Source organism: Pituophis catenifer, unplaced genomic scaffold, assembly GCF_029215685.1.
Source record: "Pituophis catenifer annectens isolate HBS135680 unplaced genomic scaffold, rPitCat1.0.hap2 SCAF_10, whole genome shotgun sequence".
Classification (NCBI taxonomy): Eukaryota; Metazoa; Chordata; class Lepidosauria; order Squamata; family Colubridae; genus Pituophis; species Pituophis catenifer.
The window spans coordinates 5,747,035-5,771,815 of NW_027256890.1; the positions used below are offsets into that span (position 1 = coordinate 5,747,035).

Below are 24,781 nucleotides of genomic sequence, written 5' to 3' on the forward strand. Positions count from 1 at the left end.
CCTTAGAAAGGATGGAAGGCTTGAGCCTGGTGAGATTCGAACTTGCAGTAATTGCAGGCAGCTGAATGTTAATAACAAGCTATTAGTCTGTTGCGCCACCAGGCCACCAGTTGCCTCTTGAGAAGCACCTTTGGGACAACCATGACCTGGAGGACTGAGAATCTCCATAGACGTTTGTGTTTTGAATACCAATCAAATGATGAGTACCGGGACAAGATTCTCACATCAACATGTGTCGAGTATCAAATTGGATAAATTTCAAAGCTGTTGAGTGCCAGGGTACCACTGTACGTCCATCTTTTGCAGAAACGGAAGCGGTGTTTGGTCCAACCAAGGCTGTGTGCGTGATGGGGGTGACCTCAACTATTCCACCTGCCTGTGCAACCATCTCACCAACTTTGCCATCTTGATGCAAGTGGTGCCACTAACGGTAAGCCAAGCCAAATTTTCATAACTGTGGTGTGGTGTGTAGGCAAACTAATAGTCCTCGATCATCTAAACCGGGGGTCCCCAATCTTTCGGACCTCAGGGACCACTAAATTCATAATTTTAAATCCCACAGACCACTAATATGATCTGCCTAATGACTGGGTGGGTGGGCGTGGCTAGGTGGTCATGTGACTGGGTGGGCGTGGCCAACTTGATGGCCAACTCAATGTCACTCACATCGAGGGGCGCCTCGTCGGCCTCTACTCACCCCTCCCCTGCCAGTCACTCCTCGCCTCCCTGCCCAGGCTCCTTAGGGCCCCAACAGGAAGCAGTTGTTGGAGCTAAGCAGCCACCATGAGAAAGAGTTGGCAAAACAGCTCAGTTCAAATTGGATCTGACTGAGAAGGAGGATCAGCAGAAGCACCTCACTGAGGACTAGGAGCATAGGCTTTCCAAGCAGAGGGAAGACCTGCGGGAGTGCAAGGCCAGGTACCGGCGCCTGGAGGCTCAGCGGGCTGAGATGGTCAGTCAGTTCCAGGCCATGATGCAGTCCCACTGGAACGAGGCCCTCTGGCTCTTTGTCACCAGCACAACTTCCCTCCAGCCTTCGCCCAAAGCCCCACACCAGGAGGCTGAAGCAGACCTCAAGTCGGAATTTCTGCCCCCCTCCAACCCACACAAAAAGACCCTGAAGGGGGAGAATCTCTGAAGCAACACAAACATTCATTGCAGGTATCCGGCCCAGGGGCCCCTGATTTAGTGCAATATATAAATGCAAATAATTTTTCTGTGGACCACCAAAATTTTCTCATGGACCACCAGTGGTCCACGGACCACCAGTTGGTGAACACTGATCTAGACTACCAGGGGTGTCAAACTCAAGGCCCACGGGCCAGATTTTTCTCACAGGGTGGCCCTCCCGAGCTCTGTTTTCGCTGGCAGAGGGTTGCAGGAGGCCATCGCAGCCAGAAACAGAGCTTGGGAGTCCATTTTTGCTGGCAGAGTGCTTGGGCTACCACAGGTGCCCCTGACATGAGTGACGTCGATGTGGCACGCCCACCCTGGCCACACTCACCCCAGCCCCTGGAGGTCAAACACAACTCTGATGCGGCCCTCAATGAAATCGAGTTTGGCACCCCTGATCTAGACTTTATTTATTTTTTTAAAATCTTGGTAGGTTACCAACAGGCTTAGTTTAATATCAAGACTTAGAAGTTGGGCTCTTCCTAAACAATGGTGGCTAGTCATGTGGTCTTTTAGAGGTGGAGCTGTTGGATTACCTTCTACCAACAAAGTTGATGGTGGAACCCCAAAACTAGAACTTCTTGGTCTTGAAATTCAAGCTAACAATTGCTCCAACATAGGAGAGGCGGATCGATTGTTTCCTAAGGAGTATCTGCAGAAGTTCCTGGTCCCACCATCACAATACAAGGGCCAACCTCTTTTATCTGTGCATGTGATGTTATGATGCATGTTGAAATTAGTTGTAATCAGAGGTCGGCTTCATATAATTTAACAAGTGGTTCGCCCCAGCCCTGAAAATGTTAGCGTGTGTGCATGCACTTTGCTCGCTTGCGCACTTGCACGAATGCGCACGGCTTAAAAAATGCAGCTAAATAGGATGGCATAGCGCCGGGGCAGGAGGGCAGGTGGGAGGGCAGGTGGGTGGGGGCAGGTGGGAGGGCAGGTGGGAGGGCAGGTGGGTGGGCCCACCCGCAGGTCATAACTACCGGTTCACCCGAATCCCACCCCTGATTGTAATGGAACTATACTACTTCCTTCCATCTTTCTGTGAAAATCCTCTGGACTGTCCATTTTAAGCCACCTCAAAGAAACAAAAAAAACCAATGTCATTCCTCCTGCTTGTTATGTTTCTGTTTTGTTATCTTGGACATCACCTTCACAAATGTGGCATTTTAATGTCCCGATGTATGGATGAAATTCGGTCGGGCTCTTCAGACTCCTTTTACGGAATTGGGATTTCTCGCAAGAAACTGCCACAGTTTTAGCCGCAACTTGGCCAAACAGCAGGAGAACCGAAGCTCAGTGGGAGATTGGATGAAGTTCAGCGGTGGGTTTTGGATTATGTTACTACCGGTTCGCCCTGCGCATGCCCATTTTGCATGCCTTCCACGCATGCACCCAGCCTCAAAAATGTGCCTAAATAGGATGGCATAGAGCTGCAGCGGGTGGGCAGGTCCACATACAATTTCCGCTACCAGTTCGGGTGAACCGATCCGAACCGGCTGAATACCACCTCTGATGAAGTTCAATGGGATCTCAGAGCCCCCTGCTAAGATCTCAACCCTCTGTTGTGGTCCGCCAACAGCCTGCAGACCTGGCAGTGAAGTCAGACAATGAGGAGGCTGGGGAGGACAATGGGCCAGTCCTCGAGTCTGGGGAAGGCCCGGACAAGGGCTCTGCATCAGAGGCAGAGATGGGGCCAGGGCCATCTGGGAGCGATGCGCGGACTCTGGAGCCTCCAGAGGCAAACAACAGAGAGGCAGAGGAACAGGAGGAGCCTGTTCCTAGTGCACGCATGCAAAGAGCTGCCAGAAGGCAAGAACAGCTGAAGCAAAAAGGATGACTCAGAAGTAAGGCCAGAAGATGATTGGCTCCTCCCATAAGGCTTAAAAGAGCAGCAACAAGCCGTTGGGTTCTTTGTAGAAAAGTAAAGCTGATTCCAGTGCTTCTTGTCAACGTCACTTGAACTTTGTGGGGTTTTTGCCAAGAAAAGCCTTTGGCAGGTTGCCAAAGACATCAAAGGTTGGTGATAAGGCCATAGGACCGACTACAAAGAATTTTGTTTTGGACTAAGCTGAGAATGAATTAATTCTCAGCTCTTTTAACAAAATAAGTTTGTTGAGGATTGAATTGTGTTTGGTAATCACTACTTGGGCCTCGGTCACAACACCCTCAATCCACATGGCAGCCTTGGCTGTTCCCGCTCAACGCTGGGTGGTACGACTCCTGCCTTTTGGCAAAGGCACTAATTAATCCAGTTGGATCCAATGATCAGATGGATGACACAAACTTTGGCACGATCACATGTCCGCCTTGTATCATCTGAGCAAATGGGAATTCGTCTCTACGTCTTGCTTGCCAAGGACCTTGGTACCGATTGACTGTGCTAAAAGAAGAAGACAATTTACAATTACGATTAACTGGAAAAAGCTGCAAGAGATGATTTTGCATTCAAATATTTGCCTTGAGTGCGTGTTTTACTCCGCACTGGTTGTTCTAATCCAGGGAGACCCCTTGCCAATGTTTGCACAGTTCTTCAAATTTGTTTTATTCACAAAGATTCATTTCCCTCTTTTTCTGCTTTTTCTCCCCCCCACTTCCCCCCCCCCCATAAACTAAAATTCACCTACTTTCTTTCTCTTCAAGTGGCTGGTTCATTTTATAGTCATTGATTTACTTTGCAGGCAAGATAAATTTATAATTAACAAATTTATATTTGTGATAGGAAAGCAGATTCTGCACTGCATGCCTGGAATTCTCTGCACACCAAGCTGATAAACACGGAGTGTGCCAATCACAAAAGGCTAGGAAAGTTTGACGACTCGGTGCAGTTATTCAGAACATTTTAGCCCTCTCTCTCTCTCTCTCTCTCTCTCTCTCTCTCTCTCTCTCTCTCTCTCTCTCTCTCTCCCTCCCTCCCTCCCTCCCTCCCTCCCTCTTTCTCTCTCTCTCTCTCTCTCTCTCTCTCATATTTTCCAAAAAGAAATTAAAAAATGAAACCCATTCCTGTTGCTTTAGGTGATTTCCACTTTGAAAAAGGATTTCAAAGACAAACTCCACATCAAAAAAACACGGCTCCCCATGAATTCTATCCCGGAGAGGCAGGTATTAGGTTTTCTAAGGATGGGTAGCTTAGAAGTGATAAAGATCTCTAAACTTCATATAGGGAAAACATGAAATAAATTTCCAATCCCTGGCAAAAGTTCAATTTGGACTGAGTTGCAATAAATTTTGGGTTCAGGACTGTAGTTTATTTATTTATTTTCCCCCTAGTTTCTTGGCAGAATTAATCTGGCTTTTGTTTGCCTCTCGTTTAATGGATTAAGTTTATTCTAAGGTTTACCCAACCATTTTATCATGTAGTTTGCTGAGTAAAAAAAAAAAAAAAGGCACACAACGGTGCCAGCAAACTTTGGCATTTATAAACTGGTGGAATTCAACAACAAGATTAATAGGAGATTTGGGACCTGAAAAAAGTGAGGGGGAAAGAGAGTCAAAGATTTCAGAACTGGAAGGTTTGCAACCTCTGCTTTATAATCATCCGTATTAACTCTGCTGGCTCTAATGCAGTGATGGCTAACCTTTTCCGGACCGAGTGCCAAAACCATCTGCACGCAGATGTGTAGGCGCCCCCCAAAATGCAATGCACGCCCCTCCAGCACATGCACCCTGCCCCGTACATGTGCACACGGCCCCCACGCATGCATCCCGCCTCCGCGCATGCGCAGCTGAGACCCGAAGACCAGGTGGCCAGTGGGAGGTGCATGTGCATGAGAGGTGGGTTTCGGCAGGTTCTGACCAATTCTGGAGAACCAGTAGCGGAAATTTTGAGTAGTTCGGAGAACTAGTAAATACCACCTCTGACTGGCCCCACCCCCATTTATTCTCTGCCTCCTGAGTCCCAGCTAATCGGGAGGAAATGGGGATTTTGCAGTATCCTTCCCCTGGAGTGGGGAGGGAATGGAGATTTTACAATATCCTTCCTCTGCCACACCCACCAAGCCACGCCCACCAAGCCACAGCCACAGAACCAGTAGTAAAAAATTTTGAAACCCACCACTGGCGTGCATGTGCTGCAGAGCTGAACTGGGGCCACGGCTCGCGTGCCATCAGAGAAGGAACTGCATGCCACCTCTGGCATGTGTGCAATAGGTTCGCCATCATGGCTCTAATGTCTTCTGCAACAGGAATGTTAGATGATGCTGAAGGACCAAGATCATCTCCTACTAAGGCAACATCACATGTTAAATGAAGTTTTCGTGGCCAAAACTCAGTTGCATTCACCCAACATACTTTGCTTGTGGGGTCCTTGGTGCTCTTTGAGCTTGGTTCCTTTCTTGTAGACATTTCATCGCCCACCCAACTAGGTAACATCTTCAGGGCTTCAAGCAAACCCACCTCCATTCTACTGCTGATCTTAGAATCATGGGGTTGGAAGGAACCTTGGAGGTCTTCTAATCCAAGCCCCTGCCCAAGGTAGTAGCTTTATAGCATCCCAGACAAATGGTTGTCCAATTATTTTCTCGAAAACCTCCAGTGATGGAGCACCTACAACTCCAGGAGGCAAGTTGTCCCATTGATTAATTGTTCTTGCTGCAACCGAACAAGAGAGACACAGACTTCAGAGGATAATTAGAACGGCAGAAAAAAACATGACTACCAACCTGCCTTCCATTGAGGACCTGTATCCTGCATGAGTCAAAAAGAGGGCTGGGAAAATATCTACAGACCCCTCACATCCTGGACATCAACTGTTTCAACTCCTACCCTCAAAACGATGCTATAGGGCACTGCACACCAGAGCAACTAGACACAAGGACAGTTTTTACCCGAACGCCATCACTCTGCTAAACAAATAATTTCCTCAACACTGTCAAACTAGTTACTAAGTCTGCATTACTATTATTATTAATTAGTCTTCTCATCGTTCCTATCACCCATCTCCTCCCACTTATGACTGCATGACTGAAACTTTATTGCTTGTATCCTTACGATTTATATTGATATTGTTTCCTAGTATGATTTGATTGCTTATTTGTACCCTATGACTATCATTAAGTGTTGTACCTTATGATTCTTGATGAATGTATGTTGTCTTTTTATATACACTGAGAGCGTATGCACCCAAGACAAAATCCTTATGTGTCCAATCACACTTGGCCAATAAAAGAATTCTATTCTATTCTATTCTATTCTATTCTATTCTATTCTATTCTATTCTATATCCCTATTCTGTTCTGTTCTGTTCTGTTCTGTTTTGTTCTGTTCCGGTCCGTTCCATATTCTATTCTATTCTATTCTATTCTATTCTATTCTATTCTATTCTATTCTATTCTATATCCCTATTCTGTTCTGTTCTGTTCTGTTCTGTTCTGTTCCGGTCCGTTCCATATTCTATTCTATTCTATTCTATTCTATTCTATTCTATTCTATTCTATTCTATTCTATTCTATTCTATTCTATTCCTGTCAGGAAATTCTCCTTAGTTCCAGGCTGGATCTCCCTCCGACAAATTTTCACTCATTGCTTCTTGTCCTGCCCTCAGGTGCTTTGGAGAATAAATTCATCCCCTCTTACCTATGATGGCCCTTCAAGTTTTGATCACCCCTAAACCTTCTCTTCATGCCTACTTCCGTTAGCCATTTATCATAGAATTATGATAATACCTAGTTGGGTAACACAGCATCGGCAAGAAAACCACCAAGTTATCGAAGACACCCAGTTCAATTCTGAGCTGCAAATATTCTGGCTAAGCAACACATGCATTTTTCCCCCTGGATATGAATTATTCTGCATATTAAGTCCTTGATAAAATAACTTGTAGGGATGCTGACTTTGCAAGCTTCGCACATCACCACTAATATAATTTAATTACTCGTTTATGTGATACATAAATTAATTTGGACATAAACTTTCTTCGGGATACCTCCATAAAGAGCAGGCGTAATAAATAAATAATCCTAATCGCGCCTTTAGTGGATATTGACTTATTTACAGAGGCAGCCAATGGCCATATTTCAAGGCAGAGATTTCAACGGGGAGTCAAAAATGAAGCATATGGAAGATTTTAGCATCTCGCCTTCACGTTGGCCACAGAGCAAATCCCATGGAATGGCAGTTCTTATTTTGGAAGGCTAAATATATCGATGTTGGAAGATTTCGTGGCCATATGGTGTTCAGATTCCATACCGGCATTGGCCATATTAGGCTTCATGATAAATCGGCATGGGGTGAGATTTGAACGGTTTCTATCTTGTTTGTTTGGCGATGGTGCCCCCATCACACATGGCCTTGCCTGTCAAAAAATGCTTTCAAGCAGAATAGATCTGGAAGGGACCTTGGAGGTCTTCTAGTCCAACCTTCTGCTCAAGCAAGAAATCACCAACCTTTCGGACCTCAGGGACCACTAAATTCATAATTTTAAATCCCACGGACCACTAATATGATCTGCCTAATGACCGGCTAGGTGGGTGTGGCTAGGTGGTCATGTGACTGGGTGGGCCTGGCCAACTCGATGTCATTCACATCGAGGGGCGCCTCACTGGCCTCTACTCGCCCCTCTCCACCCAGCCACTCCTCGCCTGCCCGGCTGGGCTCCTTAGGGCCCCAACAGGAAGCAGTTGTTGGAGCTAAGCAGCCACCATAAGAAAAAGTTGGCAAAATAGCTCGGTTCAAATTGGATCTGACTGAGAAGGAAGCTCAGCAGAAGCACCTCACTGAGGACTAGGAACATAGGCTTTCCAAACAGAGGGAAGACCTGCGGGAGTGCAAGGCCAGGTACCGGTGCCTGGAGGCTCAGAGGGCTGAGATGGTCAGCCAGTTCCAGGCCATGATGCAGTCCCACTGGAACGAGGCCCTCCGGCTCTTTGCCACCAGCGGCACTTCCCTCCAGCCTTCGCCCAAAGCCCCACACCAGGAGGCTGAAGCAGACCCCAAGTTGGAATTTCTGCCCCCCTCTGACCCACACAAAAAGACCCCAAAGGGGGAGACTCTCTGCAGCAACACAAGCGTTCAGTGCACATATCCAGCCCAGGGGCCGTAGTTTAAGGACCCCTGATTTAGTGCAATATAAAAAATGCAAATAATTTTTTTGCGGACCACCAAAATTTTCTTGCGGACTGCCAGTTGGTCTCCGCTGCCCAAGACCATTCCAGACCAATGGCTATCCAGTCTCTTCTTAAAAACCTCCAGTGATGAAGCACCCATAACTTGTGAAGGCAAATTGTGAAGGCAGAGTCTCGGGGTCACAGGATGCTCTTTTGTGACCTTCTGATGAGCAAAGTCAACGGGGAAGCCAGATTCACTTAACTGTTCTGTCCCCGTCCCCCCCCACACACAAACAGCCAGCCGGGGGTTAAAGAAGTACTCGGCACACACAAGGTTTGTTATCAGGAACTTGGCAGCAATACGATAACCGTCTGCCAAGTGCTTTACTACAAGAAGAGGGAGTGTTCCTCCACCAGATAACACCAACTAATACACACAGTTTTCAAAACAGTCCAGCTCAAACATGAAACCTTCAGCAGATTCGGCGTTGTATAAAGTGACTAGCCAGAAGTTAGCTTTGTCTGTCACAGAGTCTAAATGGCCACCACACTCTCTTATATAGCCTGTGGGGTGTGGTCCAGTGACTCAGCTTAATCCCTGGCACGCCTCCTCATCTGCTGCAAACGTTTATCTCACCTTCGTTGGCATGGATCCAGGAACGACTTATCACCCTCATCGCTGTCATCGGAGACACCTGGCTCCTGGTCAATCTCTTCTCCCTCGGCAGACACCTGAGGCATTGCCAGAGAGGAGGGGCCTGGAGAGGGAGGCCTGGCCGGCTCCTCTCCTTCATGTTTGGCGCCTTCTTCCTCCGATAAGATGGGCTCGGGGGTCGGAGCCACAACATTAACAACCTGGACCTGGATACCTTCGAGACCGTCTTCTGCCACCAGTAGCCTCCCACCGGCCAGTCCGCTCCCACAGAGACGGTCTCCTCAGGGTGCCATCAACCAAATTATGTCAGCTGGTGACACCCAGGGGGAGGGCCTTCTCTGTGGGAGCCCCTGTCCTTTGGAATGAGCTGCCCCCAGAAATTCGTAAAATCTCTGATCTCCGTGTGTTTCGCTGTGCCCTCAAAACCTTGTTGTTCCGCCAGGCTGGGCTATCAAGGTAAAGATTTTAATTGGGATTTTAAAAATGGGATTTTAAATTTGGGGTTTTAAATTGAGCCTATCATTTAATAATTTTAATTATTTTTAAATTTTGTCTGTCTTTGTGCTTTTAATCAGGCTGTACACCGCCCTGAGTCCTTCGGGAGAAGGGTGGTATAGAAATAAAATTAATAAATAATAATAAATAATAAATAAACCAAGCTACTACACAACTGCAGAGATTTACTTAACAACGGCTTAACAAAGAAAGGTTGTAAAATGGGGCAAAACTCACTTAACAAATGTCTCGCTTAGCAACCGAAATGTTGGGCGCAATTGCGGTCGTAAGTCGAGGATCACCTCTCACTATACTTCCCTCTTCTTTCTCCAGCCACCCCAATCTTTCACACAGAATCATAAATTCTGGAGAAACCCTTTCCAAATACCGTCCTTGTAGCTCGAAGCGGAGCAATTAAACAAATGTTAAATTTCCTCCATCTTTTGCCGCCTGATAATTCATCTCCCATACACGGGATCGTTCTGCCTTTCGATACAACCCTTGATTTGCAGCGTGTTTGCTAGGCAAAGCTATTTTCCATCTGAAGGAGAAATTAGATTTTTTTTTTTCGGGAGTGTGAAAATCCTTGAATGAACAGTCAATCAGGAGAGCATCAGGGAAGGTTAAACAAAGCGGAGACAAAGACCTTGATTTTGTGATGCTACGAAGTCTGGAGGCCACGCAATGAATTTCTGTTTGGGCATCACAGCGCAGGCAAATGCATATTTATGTATCGATACGCAACTAGCTAGTCGATATTCCCTGAGAGTATTGTGGTTACCTGCATTTTTGAGAAACTGCTCCAGCTAATTATGGAGAATAATAACCGAGTTTCCCTCCCCTAGAGAAATAACATGTTGCATAAACGCTCTCCTATTTCATCATTAATTAAAAGGTGACTCCAAGCAAATTTGCTTTGCTTTCAAATTCAGCTCTTCCCCACAACGGGACGAGTGTAAATTGGGGCCGTAAATGGGCAGAGTAAGGCAGCTTTGTAGGCGTTTGATTCGGGGAGAAGTGCGTACATCTGTAAGATTTGTGCTACGGTTGTGCAGGGCTTGGAATTTGATCCTAAAATGGTGCTTTGAGGTGCATGGAAGTGCAAATGTCGAGCTAGTTTGGTATAGTGGTTAAGGTGCTGACCTAGAAACCGGGGGCAGTGAGTTCTAGTCCTGCCTGAGGCATGAAACACAGCTGGGTGACTTTGGGACAATCACCAGGTGACAGTGAGTTCTAGTCCTGCCTGAGACATGAAACACGGCTGGGTGACTTTGGGACAATCACCAGGTGACAGTGAGTTCTAGTCCTGCCTGAGGCATGAAACACAGCTGAGTGACTTTGGGACAATCACCAGGTGACAGTGAGTTCTAGTCCTGCCTGAGGCATGAAACACGGCTGGGTGACTTTGGGACAATCACCAGGTGACAATGAGTTCTAGTCCTGCCTGAGGCATGAAACACAGCTGAGTGACTTTGGGACAATCACCAGGTGACAGTGAGTTCTAATCCTGCCTGAGGCATGAAACACAGCTGGGTGATTTAAGGCCAATCATCAGGAGATGGCGAGTTCAAATCCCGCTTTAGGCATGAAACACATCACTACCATTTTTCCTGTCTTCCAAAGCAGTTTCCAACCAAGCTACAAAAGAAAACACAACTTGGTAATTCTCATGAAATAAATTAGAGCCAGACAGTTGGAAGATCCGGAAGGACCAATTGGGGACAGATCCTCCAGGAATAAAATCTATCCATGTGGCCACTGGGAGTCAACGTTGACTTGATGGCGCCATCAAGGACAATCCATGGTCTAATTTACAAATGGGGAACAGTTAAACTTTTTTTAAAAAAAAAGCCCAAACAAAACCTGTAGGGGATTCTAGAAAATGTCTTCATCTCATTCAAAGCAAAAGTTTATTTTCCTGTTGTTGCCATAACTGTGAACTCTTGATCGCTAACAGATGGTTGAGATGTTCGCCTGTCAAATGGATTGGCTCTGCTTAGTTCCTTGGACTAGTTCTTGGGGGGGGGGGTTGTTTTAAATCTCCAGAGAATGTTCTAATTTTTAAAAAAAAACAACATTTCACGTGTGAGCTGGAAGTATCTTCTTTTTTTCCCCCTTAATTTTTTTTTTGAAAAGTTTTTTCAGTTTTATTTTTTCTACACATAATGTAAAATGTACATTTTCTTATACATAATTAACCGTGCATGTATGTATTTTCCTTAAAGAAAGCCTTAAAATAAGATTTTAATTTCATTCGGAGTTGCTCTTCTACCCTTTCTTTCCTCTTTTTGCAACAAACCTTCTTCTCCTCCTCCTTTCTTTCCCTTCCCAAGCTCCTCTCCTCTCCTACTTTCTCCTTCCTCTTCTCCTACCTCATCCTACTTCCCCTTCTTTTCCCCATTCCTCTCTTCGTTCCCCCTTCTCCCCTTCTCTCCTACTCCTATCCCCTGCCCTTCCTTCCTCTCCTTTTCCCTTTCTTCCTTTCCTCTCATTCCCTCTCCTACTTCCCCTTCTTTCCCCACTCCTCTCTTCTTTCCCCCTTCTCCTCTTCTCCCCTTCTCTCCTACTCCTATCCCCTGCCCTTCCTTCCTTCCTTCCTCTCCTTTTCCCTTTCTTCCTTTCCTCTCATTCCCTCTCCTACTTCCCCTTCTTTTTCCCACTCCTCTCTTCTTTCCCCCTTCTCCCCTTCTCCCCTTCTCTCCTACTCCTATTCCCTGCCCTTCCTTCCTCTCCTTTTCCCTTTCTTCCTTTCCTCTCATTCCCTCTCCTACTTCCCCTTCTTTTCCCCACTCCTCTCTTCATTCCCCCTTCTCCCCTTCTCTCCTACTCCTATCCCCTGCCCTTCCTTCCTTCCTCTCCTTTTCCCTTTCTTCCTTTCCTCTCACTACCCTCTCCTCCCCTCTCCTTTCTATCTTCTTTGCTATATAATATTCTTCTTGTTTGGTATCCGAGCAACTCCTATCTTCTACTCATATATACTTTCTTTCAATTTCTTTTCAGATTTATTCTATCTATCTATATTATCATCATCATTGTACATTATTCCTATACTCTTCTTTCTCCCACCCAGTCCACTTTTCGAATTTCTCTGGTATCAACTAGATTTCTATTTCTTTTTTGATCTCTGCATCATATCTCCCCTGCCCTTAATAACGCGGTTAGGAGACAGTAAAGAATCATTAAATATAATTTCTCGTTCTTTCTTTCTTTGCACAGCTAACCATCGGACACAAGATGGCATTGTCTTCTATCAGTTACATAGGATGTTCCATTTCCATTTTCTGCTTGACTATCACGCTGGTCACGTTTGCAATTCTGTCGTGAGTAATTTTAACTTTTTTTCCCGCTGAGCCAATATCGGTCTGGAAATATAGATAGTCAGTTGGGGGGGAAAAAAAACCACCCCAAAAACTTCACTCAACTTCATTTTAAGGCCACTGGATTGAATGCTCTCAGGTGCTGAGCATTTCATAAAAAAGGTTATTAATTCCTTAAACCTCCTTAATTAGATGCCCGCCCGTATATTAGTAACACTCAGTTGAGTTTGGTGTAAATTACTTTAATTTCTTGGAAGTGGGAAGCTTTCAAACATAGCGGGTTATTTCCCTGTCATGTATTCTCAGGCTATTTACAGAAGCTTGGCATTCCCCATAGTAAAAGGTAAAGGTTCCCCTCGCACATATGTGCTAGTCGTTCCCGACTCTAGGGGGCGGTGCTCATCTCTGTTTCAAAGCCAAAGAACCAGCGCTGTCCGGAGATGTCTCCGTGGTCATGTGCACGGCATGACTCAATGCCAAAGGCGCACAGAACGCTGTTCCCTTCCCACCAAAGGTGGTTCCTATTTTTCTACTTGCATTTTTTACATGCTTTCGAACTGCTAGTTGGCGGAAGCTGGGACAAGTCACGGGAGCTCACCCCGTTACGCAGCACTAGGGATTCGAATCATTGCACTGTCGACCTTTCGATCGACAAGTTCATCGTCTTAGCCACTGAGCCACCGTGTCCCCATAGTGAGTTCCCACAAAAGCCTGAGAACTCCAGGTCCCAAACTTGCAACAAAAAAATTGAGAGATTCGGGACTTGTAGTCCTAAAGCATCTTGAGTGAGCATGTTGGAGAAGATAGCAGAAATTTATTTGAACCCCCCAAGATGTTGAAATGAGGAAGGGGCCAGTGGTGAGATGAATAGGAGGGTCTGCGATGGGCAGAAGTTAAGATAAGGATGTTATTGTAAAATCGTTGTGCCACGCTTTGGATTTGACTGCAAGAAAAAAAAAATGCTTTGCAGGAGTGACAAATTAAGCACCTGTGTGCAATTCTTTAGAGAAACCCGTCTTGTCAGGCACGAAAGACCAGGTTCACACATGAAGGAATAGTTAAATTGATTCATTGCTAAAAAAAAAAAAAAAAGGTGCTAGAATGTACGGAGATGGACAGGCTAACAATGGAAATAAAAAAAAGAGGAGAAATGGATTATTATTTGATTTGGGACACATGGTATATTTGGTTAGAGGACAGAAGTAAAGAATAAGAACATAAAGATAATATAAGAAGTATTTTTAAGTTAAAAGTTTTAAGTTTTTAGTGCTTTCAAACTGCTAGGTTGGCAAAAGCTGGGACAAGTCACGGGAGCTCACCCCGTTATGCGGCACAAGGGATTCGAACCGCTGAACTGCCGACCTTTTGATCGACAACCTCAGTATGTTAGCCACTGAGCCACCGCATCCCCATAGTGGGTTCCCACAAAAGCCTGAGAACTCCAGGTCCCAGACTTGCAGCAAAAAAATTGAGAGATTCGGCACTTGTAATCCTAAAGGCATAAAGATAATTTACGAAGTATTTTTAAGTTAAAAGGTAAAATATATAATTACGAACAATGATACAGTATATAGAACAGATATGTATTTAAAGGGTAAGGAAGAATAATGAAAATAACTGATATGTACTTATGAGTGATACCAGTACTGGAACGCTGTAAAGATTGAAAATGTGATATAAAATGAAGAAAAACGTTCAATAAAAACATGTTAAAAAATTGGTTCATTGCTAAAAGCCTAGGCGCAGGAATCTTTTCAGCTAAGGATTAGAACCTGCTCGGAGTTAGATAAGGGTCAACAGAATTCAAGGGAGGTTGGACTTAGTTCACTAGTGACTACATAGGGATTCTAGGCGGATCCCTTTCTTGATCCCGCCCTCAGGTTCTGCCCCTCCTTCTCCTGCCCTTCTTTTCTCAGAATCGTTTCACATGCACCCCCCAAAGCATCTTTACAAATTTCATAAGTAATGATAATAATTATAAGTTACGGAGCAGAACTGAATTGGAAGCATCGCGAAACCTTAGAATTGTGGGTTTTTCGGGAGGAAGGCTGTGCTTTCCTCTAGTTGGATGGATCAAAGGTGGGGAGCAACTTAGCCTTCCATACCGGATGTCCTTCAAAGGGATGGCCCAAAGAGCTTTGGTGAGGAGGCAGATAAGAAGAAGAATTTGCAGATGTTTGGGGATTATAATGACTGGAAGATCCATCAAGATGTCTCAACCTGGCTAGGCTAACAGGCAATTCCAGACCTGCAGTCTCAATTCATTTAGAGGCCCCCCAGGTTGAAGCAAGGGACGTGGTGGCTCAGTGGCTTAGATGCTGAGCTTGTCAATCGAAAGGTCGGCAGTTCAGCGGTTTGAACCCCTAGTGCCGCATAACGGGGTGACCTCCCATGACTTGTCCCAGCTTCTGCCAACCTAGCAGTTCGAAATCACGTAAAAAATGCAAGTAGAAAACCAGGGACCACCTTTGGTGGGAAGGGAACAGCGTTCCATGCACCTTTGGCGTTGAGTCATGCCAGCCACATGACCACGGAGATGTCTTCGGACAGCGCTGGCTCTTTGGCCTTGAAACGGAGATGAACGCTGCCCCCTAGAGTCGGGAACGACTAGCACAGATGTGCGAGGGGAACCTTTACCTTAGGTTGTAGAAAGGGGTGTCAGTTCTTCGTGGGATTATCCAGGAGGCATGTTGTCTTGATCAGTTGGGCTTCAAACAACAAGAATTCCTCGACAACCTCAATGGAGAACTCTGTTTTGCATGATGTCCCAGCAAACCCTACAATTGTGTGAAATGCAGTGTAGAGAGCCAGCTGGGAGGCAATTTCTCTAAATTTCTGAAATCAGTTTAGCAGACTGAACAAATCAGATGCTTCCAAACCAATCCAGATGATGATCTTTCCGGAGTGCAGATGCAGAAACATTTCCTTACGCTTCGATTCAGAAATCTGAATGGAAGGCCAACTCTATTGAGCATTTCATCCGAACCAGGGGTGAAATCCAACAGGTTCTGACAGGTTCTGGAGAACCGGTAGTGGAAATTTTGAGCAGTTTGGAGAACCAGCAAATACCACCTCTGGCTGGCCCTAGAGTGGGGTGGGAATGGAGATTTTCCAATATCCTTCCTCCAGGAGGGAATGGGGATTTTGCAGTATCCTTCCCCTGGAGTGGGGAGGGAATGGGGATTTTGCCATATCCTTCCCCTGCCCCACCCACCAAGCCATGTCCACCAAGCCACGCCCACACAACCGGTAGTAAAAAAAATTGGATTTCACCACTGATCCAAACCCAATCCCATCGATCTCGTGAATGGTGTTGGATCCATGTTGGATCAGACCGGTTCCTTTTATTCAAATGACCTGGGGCCCTTCCAAGGAGATTTTACTTAATTCACCCAAACGTAGCAAATAACAAGGCTTATGGTTATCCTCAGCTGGATGGTTCTCTGAGAAATATTTTGCTTAGCCTTCCAGAATGCCAAATTAACTCTGCTTTGGGGAGGCTAATAATACGTTTTTCTTATTTCCATATATATAGCGAAATCACTTCAAGGTAGAGAATGCGACAATGAGGTATTTACGAAGTGCCAGATTTTGAACTGACTATGCAAATGGCCTTCTCGATCGATCTGGCTCACTTCATTTGAGCCTCGTTTGCCTCGTCCAGTGAGTTACTCACGCTTACGCATCTGAAGGGGATCAGACCCAAACATATTAACATAAAACCACTTGGGCTGATTCTCAAAAAAGATGTGCTCTGATTGAAAGCCCAGAAGGTTAGGTAAAGGCAAAGGTTCCCCTCGCATATATGTGCTAGTCGTTCCCGACTTTAGAGGGTGGTGCTCATTTCCGTTTCAAAGCCGAAGAGCCAATGCTGTCCGAAGATGTCTCCGTGGTCATGTGGCCGCCATGACTCAACGCCAAAGGCGCACGGAACGCTGTTCCCTTCCCACCAAAGGTGGTCCCTATTTTTCTACTTGCATTTTTTACCTGCTTTCGAACTGCTAGGTTGGCAGAAGCTGGGACAAGTCACGGGAGCTCACCCCATTACGCAGCACTAGGGATTCGAACCGCTGAACTGCCGACCTTTCGATCGACAAGCTCAGCATCTTAGCCACTGAGCCACTGCGTCCCAGTCGCGGTGACCCAGAAGATTAGGGGGATATCAATAAAGGAAAATAATTTGTAGCTCAGGGTTGTAATGAGGAGTCCTTTGTGCTCTCTGGTCTTGGAAAGAACCAGAAACTCTCAGATTAGGGTGAAAACCCCCAAATGAATGGGGGAAATATTCAATGGTGGGATTCAGCCAGTTCGCACCACTTCGGGAGAACCGGTTGTTAACTTTCTGAGCAGTTTGGTGAATTGGTTGTTGGAAGAAATCATTAGGGCAGAGAACCGGTTATTAAATTATTTGAATCCCACCACTGGAAATATTCTTATTTCCACTCTTTGCTTCCCTGGTTGGGGATGAGTACAAATTCTAGGAATTTATTCTACTTCCCTTATGTGGAACACAAAAACCTTTCGGCATTGTCATTTGGTTTTTAATTAGTGTTATTAAATCCAGAGGCATTTTGGGAAAGGAGGGGAGATGCATTTCCCTCCCCTTTTTTTTCCAACTTTGCTGAATGCCAGGAATGTTGTGTGAGCCTGTAGAGAGGCTGTGTCTATCAAACAACTTTAAAAAAGCAGCGGAATCTAGTTAATATTGCAAAAGTTCATTGCATGGGTGCCAAGCAGGGTTGGCCTCAGGAAAGTACTACCCCAATTAGAACCTAATTTTGTAACCTTGCCTTCCTAACTGGAGGGCTAAGCCAATTAAGAGGAGAGAGGGAGAGAGAAAGAGAGAGGGATGGATGTCATGGCTTCTGATGTAGAAGTGATGGGAACTTGGTTATGTGGAATGGAACTCATCTTGGTGGTCCTCTCAAATGGATGGCAACAGATTCTCCGTTTTTTTCTGTCGACCAGTGTTTCTCCAGCTTGGCAGCTTTAAAACAGATGGACTTCAACTCCCAGTACTCTACTGACATACCATATTTTTCGGAGTATAAGATGCACCTTTTTCCCCCCTAAAAGTGGGTGAAAATTTAGGTGCGTCTTATACACCGAATGTAGCCCCACCCACCCACTGGCCCCCACCCTCCTTGCAAGCAAACAGCACTTACCTCCTTGCAAGCAAACAGCAAGAAAAAACAGCTCCTTTTAGCTTCAGCACAGCCTAATTAGCACAAGTTGATTGGATCGGCCTCCTGACCCTCAGCTGATTTGCTCTCAGCTGTTTTGCGCAGGGCTCTGCTGCAGGCAAGAAAATTGCTGGAGCAGATTTTTTTTTTTCCCCCTTGTGTTAATCAAGCTATGCTGAAAACGAAACTGAAAGTAAAGCAGGCTGTTCGCTGTTTGCTGCAACGAGGCAAAATTGCTCAGAGGCAGAGGCAGAGGGAGATTTCTTTTTCTTTGTTTCCTCACCAAAAAAGGTAGGTGCGTCTTATACTCTGAAAAATACGGTATTTTAATTTTCAAAGTATTCCCAGAACTCCCCAACCCAATATTTAAATTTTCAGAGCACTAATAGATGTGCCTCTTTTTTCCCCCCCAGCTCTGTCAGTACCATCCGCAACCAGCGTTATCACATCCACGCCAATCTTTCCTTTGCAGTCTTGGTGGCTCAGATCTTGCTCCTTATCAGCTTCCAGTTTGACCCTGGGACGGTGAGTGAAATGGATATTGTTCTGACTTGGGCATCAATGGCAGAGAATAACAGAATATTGGAAGGACCTTGGAGGTCCTCTAGTCTAACCCCCTGCTCAACAGGAGACCCTATACCCGTGATGGCGAACCTATGGCACCCGTGCCACAGGTGGCACGCGGAGCCATATCGGTGGGCAAGCGAGCATTGCCCTAGCTCAGCTCCAGCACGCATGTGCGTGCCAGCCAGCTAATTTTTGGGCCCACCGGAAGTTGGGAAACAGGCTGTTTCCGGCCTCCAGGGGGGGAGGCCATTTTTGCCCTCCCCAGGCTCCTAGAAAGCCTCTGGAGCCTGAGGAGGGCAAAAAACAGGCGTTCTGGTCTCACTGGAAGTTGAGAAACGGGTTGTTTCCGGCCTCCAGAGGGCCTCGGGGGGGGGGAGGCCATTTTCACACTCTCCAGGCTCCAAGAAAGATATTATGGGTGTGGGCGCGTGCACGTGCGACCCCCCCCCCGCCCCCAGGCTCCCCCTGCTTTTGGCACGCAATGGCAAAAAGTTTAGCCATCACTTCCCTATACTATTCCAGACAAGTGGCTGTCTGGTATCTTCTTAAAAACCTCCAGTGATGGAGCACCCACAATTTATCACAATTTATGTTAATTTATCCAGCTAATTATAGAACATAGAATAATAGAATTGGAAGAGACCTTGGAGGTCTTCTAGACCAACCCCCTGCTTGAGCAGGAGAACCTATATGTCAAACACAAGGCCCACAGGCTGGATGCGGCCCATGATGTGGTCAGATCAGCCTGCAGGGCTGTCCTGAAAAATGTAAGGGGCCGAACCGAGTCATTTTGGCCCGGTCTACCCAGTGTGAAGAGCAGTTTGGGAAGTGGCATCAATTTGGCCACAGTGTTGTGGCCCGTCAGTGGCCAGTGCAGCTAGTAGCTGATTCTGACAGCAAGGAGGCTGGTGTGGTGCTGCGCCAGCAGCCTGTGCAACTTGCACTCGAGTCAGACAATGAGGAGGCTGGAGAAGATGTGGGGCCAGAGGCGGGGATTCAGCCAGGGCCTTCAGAACCTCCAGAAACTCCCATAAGTGAAGAGGACGAAGAGGAGGAGCCTCTTCTTGATGCACGGGCACGTAGAGCTGCCAAAAGGCAGGAGTGGCTCCTCAGGAGGAGGTTTCCTTGAGAGTAAGGTTTGGGGCTAATTGGCCACTCCCTTAGCCTATTTAAGGAGGAATGCCGACTGAAGCAATTTGCAGGAAACAACTCCGTTCACATACCTTCGTGTCTTGTCTTGCTTATCAGCTTCCTGCAAATTGCTTCTGGGCATTCTGCCAACCACAGTAAGCTTTCAGTATTATTCTTTGAATTCTTGGCGGCTGTTAATGCAGTTAATTAACAGCCGTTGTTGTAAAAAACTGGTTTATTTAGTAAACTAAGGTTTGAATGGACTTTATGTGTGCTGCCTTCTTTGGGATCCATAGCTGGGGCAGAACACACACACACCCAGTCAGCCACGCCTGCCTGGCTCCCCAAGGTCAGCCTCAGCTCCGACGTGGCCCTCAATGAAATTGAGTTTGACACCCCTGCCCTCTACCATTTCAGACAAATGGTTGTCCAATTTCTTCTTAAAAACCTCAGGTGTTGGAGCATTCACAACTTCTGGAGGCAAGACATTCCATCGGCTAATTGTCCTCACTGTCAGGAAATTCCTCCTTAGTTCTAGGTTACGTCTCTCCTTGATTAGTTTCCATCCGTTGCTTCTTGTCCTGCCTTCAGGTGCTCTGGAGAATAGGTTGAGCCCCTCCTCTTTTTGGCAGCCCCTCAGATTTTGGAAGACTGCTATCATACAGTAGTGGGTTTCACTTACCTTCGCTACTGGTTTGGAACCGTGAGCATGTGCTCGCACTCGCTTCGCTCACACGTGGTGCTTCTGCGCATGTCTGGGCAGGTGGGCGGAGCCTCCCACTGCTACAGGTTCTGATGATGTCCGGGTGGGTGGGCGAATCCTCCTGCTGCCGCCGCTACAGTTTCGCCCGAACCCGTAGAAACCCATCACTGCTATCATGTCACCCTTAGTCCTTCTTTTCACTTTTCACAGAAGAACAGGACACAGCTCAGCTGAGAAATGTCTCAAAGCCTATCCAAATATTTATCTCTTCCACCCAATTTTGCCTAAACAGAACATTCCTGCGTGACAATGCACTTTGTCGCCCAATTCTGCCCTCCTTACTCTTTTGAAAGGCAGGCCCCGGCCTTTCGAAGCGGAGCCCTCTTTATTTTTAGACCATTTGTCACCGCGTTATTAAATGGCGGCCGCCGTGGTGACAAGCATATAATGCCAGTGGCATTTAAATAAGGTTATTCGTTTCGCATTTGTTCGACAGTTGTCGGTACATGCTAACTGTGACAAATGTTTGTGTTTTCCCTTTATAATAAAGGCGGGGATGAATCACACCGCAGCGGTCGCTGTTTAATTCGATAATTAATACTATTAATAACCGTAATGATAATCATGTGGTTTCATCGGAAATTCTCCTGGCATTTGGTCAAATGTGGACTCCCTTTTTTTTCCCTGGGAGGGAAAAAACAGCACAGCAAAGAGGCAATAAAATGTGAGGAAGAAATTGTATTTGCGATATTTTTCTTTTTTAACTGATAACGTGTCCCGGGGTTTTTCCCTCACATATGTGTGAACGTTGATCAAACAGGCTGAAACCCGTTTACAAAACAGAAAACCGATTTCATTCATTCAACGTAACAACGTTCTATCTGGTTCCAGTTTATTGGAGCAGTTTTGACAGTTTCGAAAGTTCTTCCTTTTTTCTCCCCTGGTCCTAGGGGGAAAAAAAAAATCAAAGTAATAACAGCAGCGAAAATTTTCTCTATTCGTCAGTTTGAGAGGACGGTGTACAGAGGCTGCCATTTTTTCCCCCCTGCGGTGCTCTGAAATTGTTATGATTATTATGGGTTGCTGTTGTGCATTTTGCCGGTTAAGGGGGAAAAAAGCAAGTTAGAAATAAATGGGTTGTATTCAGCGACTTAGTAATCCATGTTTCTTTCACAATGGGGATATGTATAGAATAAATAACAGAGTTGGAAAGGACCCTGGAGGTCTTGTAGTCCAACCCTCCGCTCGAGCAAGAAACCCTATACAGTATCACATAGAATGGAATGGAATGGAATGGAATGGAATGGAATAGAATAGAATAGAATAGAATAGAATAGAATAGAATAGAATAGAATTCAATTCTTTATTGGCCAAGTGTGATTGGACACACAAGGAATTTGTCTTGGTGCATATGCTTTCAGTGTACATAAAGATAAAATAAAATATATTCGTCAAGAATCATAAGATACAACACTTAATGACAGTCATAGGGTACAAATAAGCAATCAAATCATACTAGGAAACAATATCAATATCAATCGTAAGGATACAAGCAATAAAGTTACAGTCATGCAGTCATAAGTGGGAGGAGTTGGGTGATAGGAACGATGAGAAGATTAATAGTAGTGCAGACTTAGTGAATAGAAGCCTGGATAGCTCTGCAGACTAAGCACTGTAATTTAACACCAGCTGTCTGCAATTAAAGTAAGTTTGAATCTTGCCAGGCTCAAGGTTGACTCAGCCTTCCATCCTTTCTAAGTAGGTAAATTGAGGACCCAGTTTGTGGGGGCAATAAGCTGACTTTGTATAAAATATACAAAAGTATGAAGGCTATTGCTTAATGCACTGTAAGCTGCCCTGAGTCTCCGGAGAAGGGCGGCATATAAATCAAATTTAAAAAAAAAAAATAGTTTGACAGTGTTGAGGGAATTATTTGTTTAACAGAGTGATGGCGTTCGGGAAAAAACTGTCCTTGTGTCTAGTTGTTCTGGTGTGCAGTGCTCTATAGCATCGTTTTGAGGGTAGGAGTTGAAACAGTTGATGTCCAGGATGCGAGGGGTCTGTAGATATTTTCCCAGCCCTCTTTTTGACTCGTGCAGTATACAGGTCCTCCATGGAAGGCAGGTTGGTAGCCATGTTTTTTTCTGCAGTTCTAATGATCCTCTGAAGTCTGGGTCTGTCTTGTTGGGTTGCAGAGCCAGACCAGACAGTCCTATCGCAAACCTTGGTCCAATTAGGCAAACTGCCAAAGGCCTTTCTTGGCAAAAGTTCAGAAGTCACAGATACAAAAATAAATACAAGACATAGACGAAGAAGAAGACGAAGCTACCAATGTTGTTTTCCGGCAAAGCCCAAACACCGTTGCTGGTCTGTTTTAAGCCTTATGGGAGCGGCCAATCATTTCTTGGCCCTACTCCCTAGTCGTCCTCTCTGCTTTAGCTGCTCCTGCCTTCTGGCAGCTCTTCTCATGTGTGCATTAGGAACAGGCTCCTCCTGTTCCTCTGCCTCTCTACTGTCAGTCTCTGGAGGCTCCGGAGTCCGCACATCACTCCCTGATGGCCCTGGCCCCATCTCTGCCTCTGACGCAGAGCCCTCATCCGGGCCTTCCCCAGCCTCCAGGACTGGCCCCTGTTCTTCCTCAGCCTCATCGCTGTCCGACTCCACTGTCAGCTCCGCAGGCTGCTGGCGGACCACAACAATACCCAAGTCTAGATGAGAAATCCATACTGCTGGAATCTTATTCCTATAGATCAGTGATGGTTAACCTTTTTGGTGCCGAGTGCCCATTGCATGCTTGCCCCTGCATGCAAATCCACGCGCCCGTGCCTCAATCTCTAAAATGCAATGCAAGCACCCCCCATGCATGAGTGCACGTTCCCTGTGCATGCGCCCCTGGTGCATCTGCCCCGCCCATTTTGGCTTCCAAGTTGGTTCTCCTGCATTTCTGCCACCCGTACCTTCCCCGATCTCCTCAGTTTGTTCCCCCAGCGTGCGCTACCTTTCTCCTGCATTTTTGCCTCCCATGCCTTCCCCGATCTCAGTTTCTCCCCCCAGCATGCCCTAGCTTTCTCCTTCATTTCTGCTATGGAGAGGCACCTGTGGAGTGTGGAACCTGTGCATGCACAGCAGAGACCCAAAGACCAGCTGGCTGGCAGGAGATACGTGCACATGCATGGTGGAACTGGGCTGGGTGACAGCTGGCATGCCCAGAGAGAGGGCTGTGCATGCCACCTGTGGCACATGTGCCATAGGTTCACCATCACGGCTATAGATAGACAGGTTTAGATCAATTATCTCTTGATTTAGGACTGATGTGAACAGTCCTCAGAAGGACCATCTCATTGTCCCTGTCTGGAAGCTGGTTGATCAAATAACATCATCTCAATGACAGATAGACTATAGCTCCCCAGGAAGCCTGGAGCAGGTGGTCGGATTTTGTTAACCTTGATTGATCTCCCAAAATGTCATCAAAAAATCCCAGCAGTGTAGGTTAGACAGAGAAGTAAAAAAAAAAAAAAAAAAAAATCCTGAGGATGAGAGAATGTCAAAAACGTCTATCTGGATATGTCCATGAAGTCTGGAGGAACTTAAGAGAAAATTTAAAAAAAAATATGTCTAGACAACAAGGAAGAAGGTGTGGGAATGGAGTTCTCTTGAAACTTCTCTCTAATGCACCAAGGATCCAGTCATGGAGAAGAGTAGAAGCAGCATTCTCATCTCTGCAAGGCAACAAGGTGACACTTCAGCGAATGTTGCCTAGGTAAACTGAGTCACCCGGTTGCTAAGCAACCTGACAATGTTTGTCTAGCTTGGAGCATTGTGTCAAAAGCTGACTTCAGTTCTTCCAACGAAGAGAAGGAAGCGCATCTGTGACAGGTGGCAGCAGAGATGCTGACCTACAGAAGATTGGGGGAAAAATGATAAAGAAAAAAGAAGAAGATTGGGTGACTTTCTTTAACAAGAAGAAAAATCCCTCCGTGTCTGGATTCCAGTCAATGGGAAAGAAGGAGATGAGATGTTAAGACCAGGATGAAGGGCAAAAAAGTGAGATGGAGGAAAATGGCATCAATTGTGGCCGATTCTCTATCCAACTTCTCTGAGTTACTCTCATGGCTCATAAATCTGATTTTCTGTCCAATTTAAACCTCTCACTCTTCTCTGGTGGTATCAGTTTTCTTCTGATCACCCCTTCTAGCTCATTAGAGGCACCTCCTGACAGTGAGAAGAATTAACCAGTAGAATGACATGTCTCCAGAAGTTGTGAGTGCTCCAACACCAGTGGTGGGTTTCTCATTATGTTACTACAGGTTTGCCGCGCATACACTCATTTCATGCACATGCGTGCCCGGTTCGTACATGCACCTGCCTTCCACACATGCATGCGCTTTGCTCACGCGCATGCCTTTTGCGCATTCCCGGCCTCAAAAAATGTGTCTAAATACCGGTTCAGGCGAACCGGTCTGAACCAGCTGAATAAACCATCTCTGTCCCAACACTGAATATTTTTGAGA

The 24,781-nt window shown here is 46.0% G+C and overlaps 1 protein-coding gene across 1 annotated transcript in view; it reads left to right on the plus strand.

Annotated features, from left to right (window-relative positions):
- Positions 1 to 24,781, plus strand: part of ADGRD1 (adhesion G protein-coupled receptor D1) — a 205,860-nt gene that overhangs the window by 121,195 nt on the left and 59,884 nt on the right. The window contains exons 16-18 of the mRNA XM_070950671.1: positions 307 to 430; positions 12,586 to 12,689; positions 18,283 to 18,394. Coding sequence (XP_070806772.1) covers positions 307 to 430; positions 12,586 to 12,689; positions 18,283 to 18,394 — 340 coding nt within the window. The remainder of the gene's footprint in view (positions 1 to 306; positions 431 to 12,585; positions 12,690 to 18,282; positions 18,395 to 24,781) is intronic.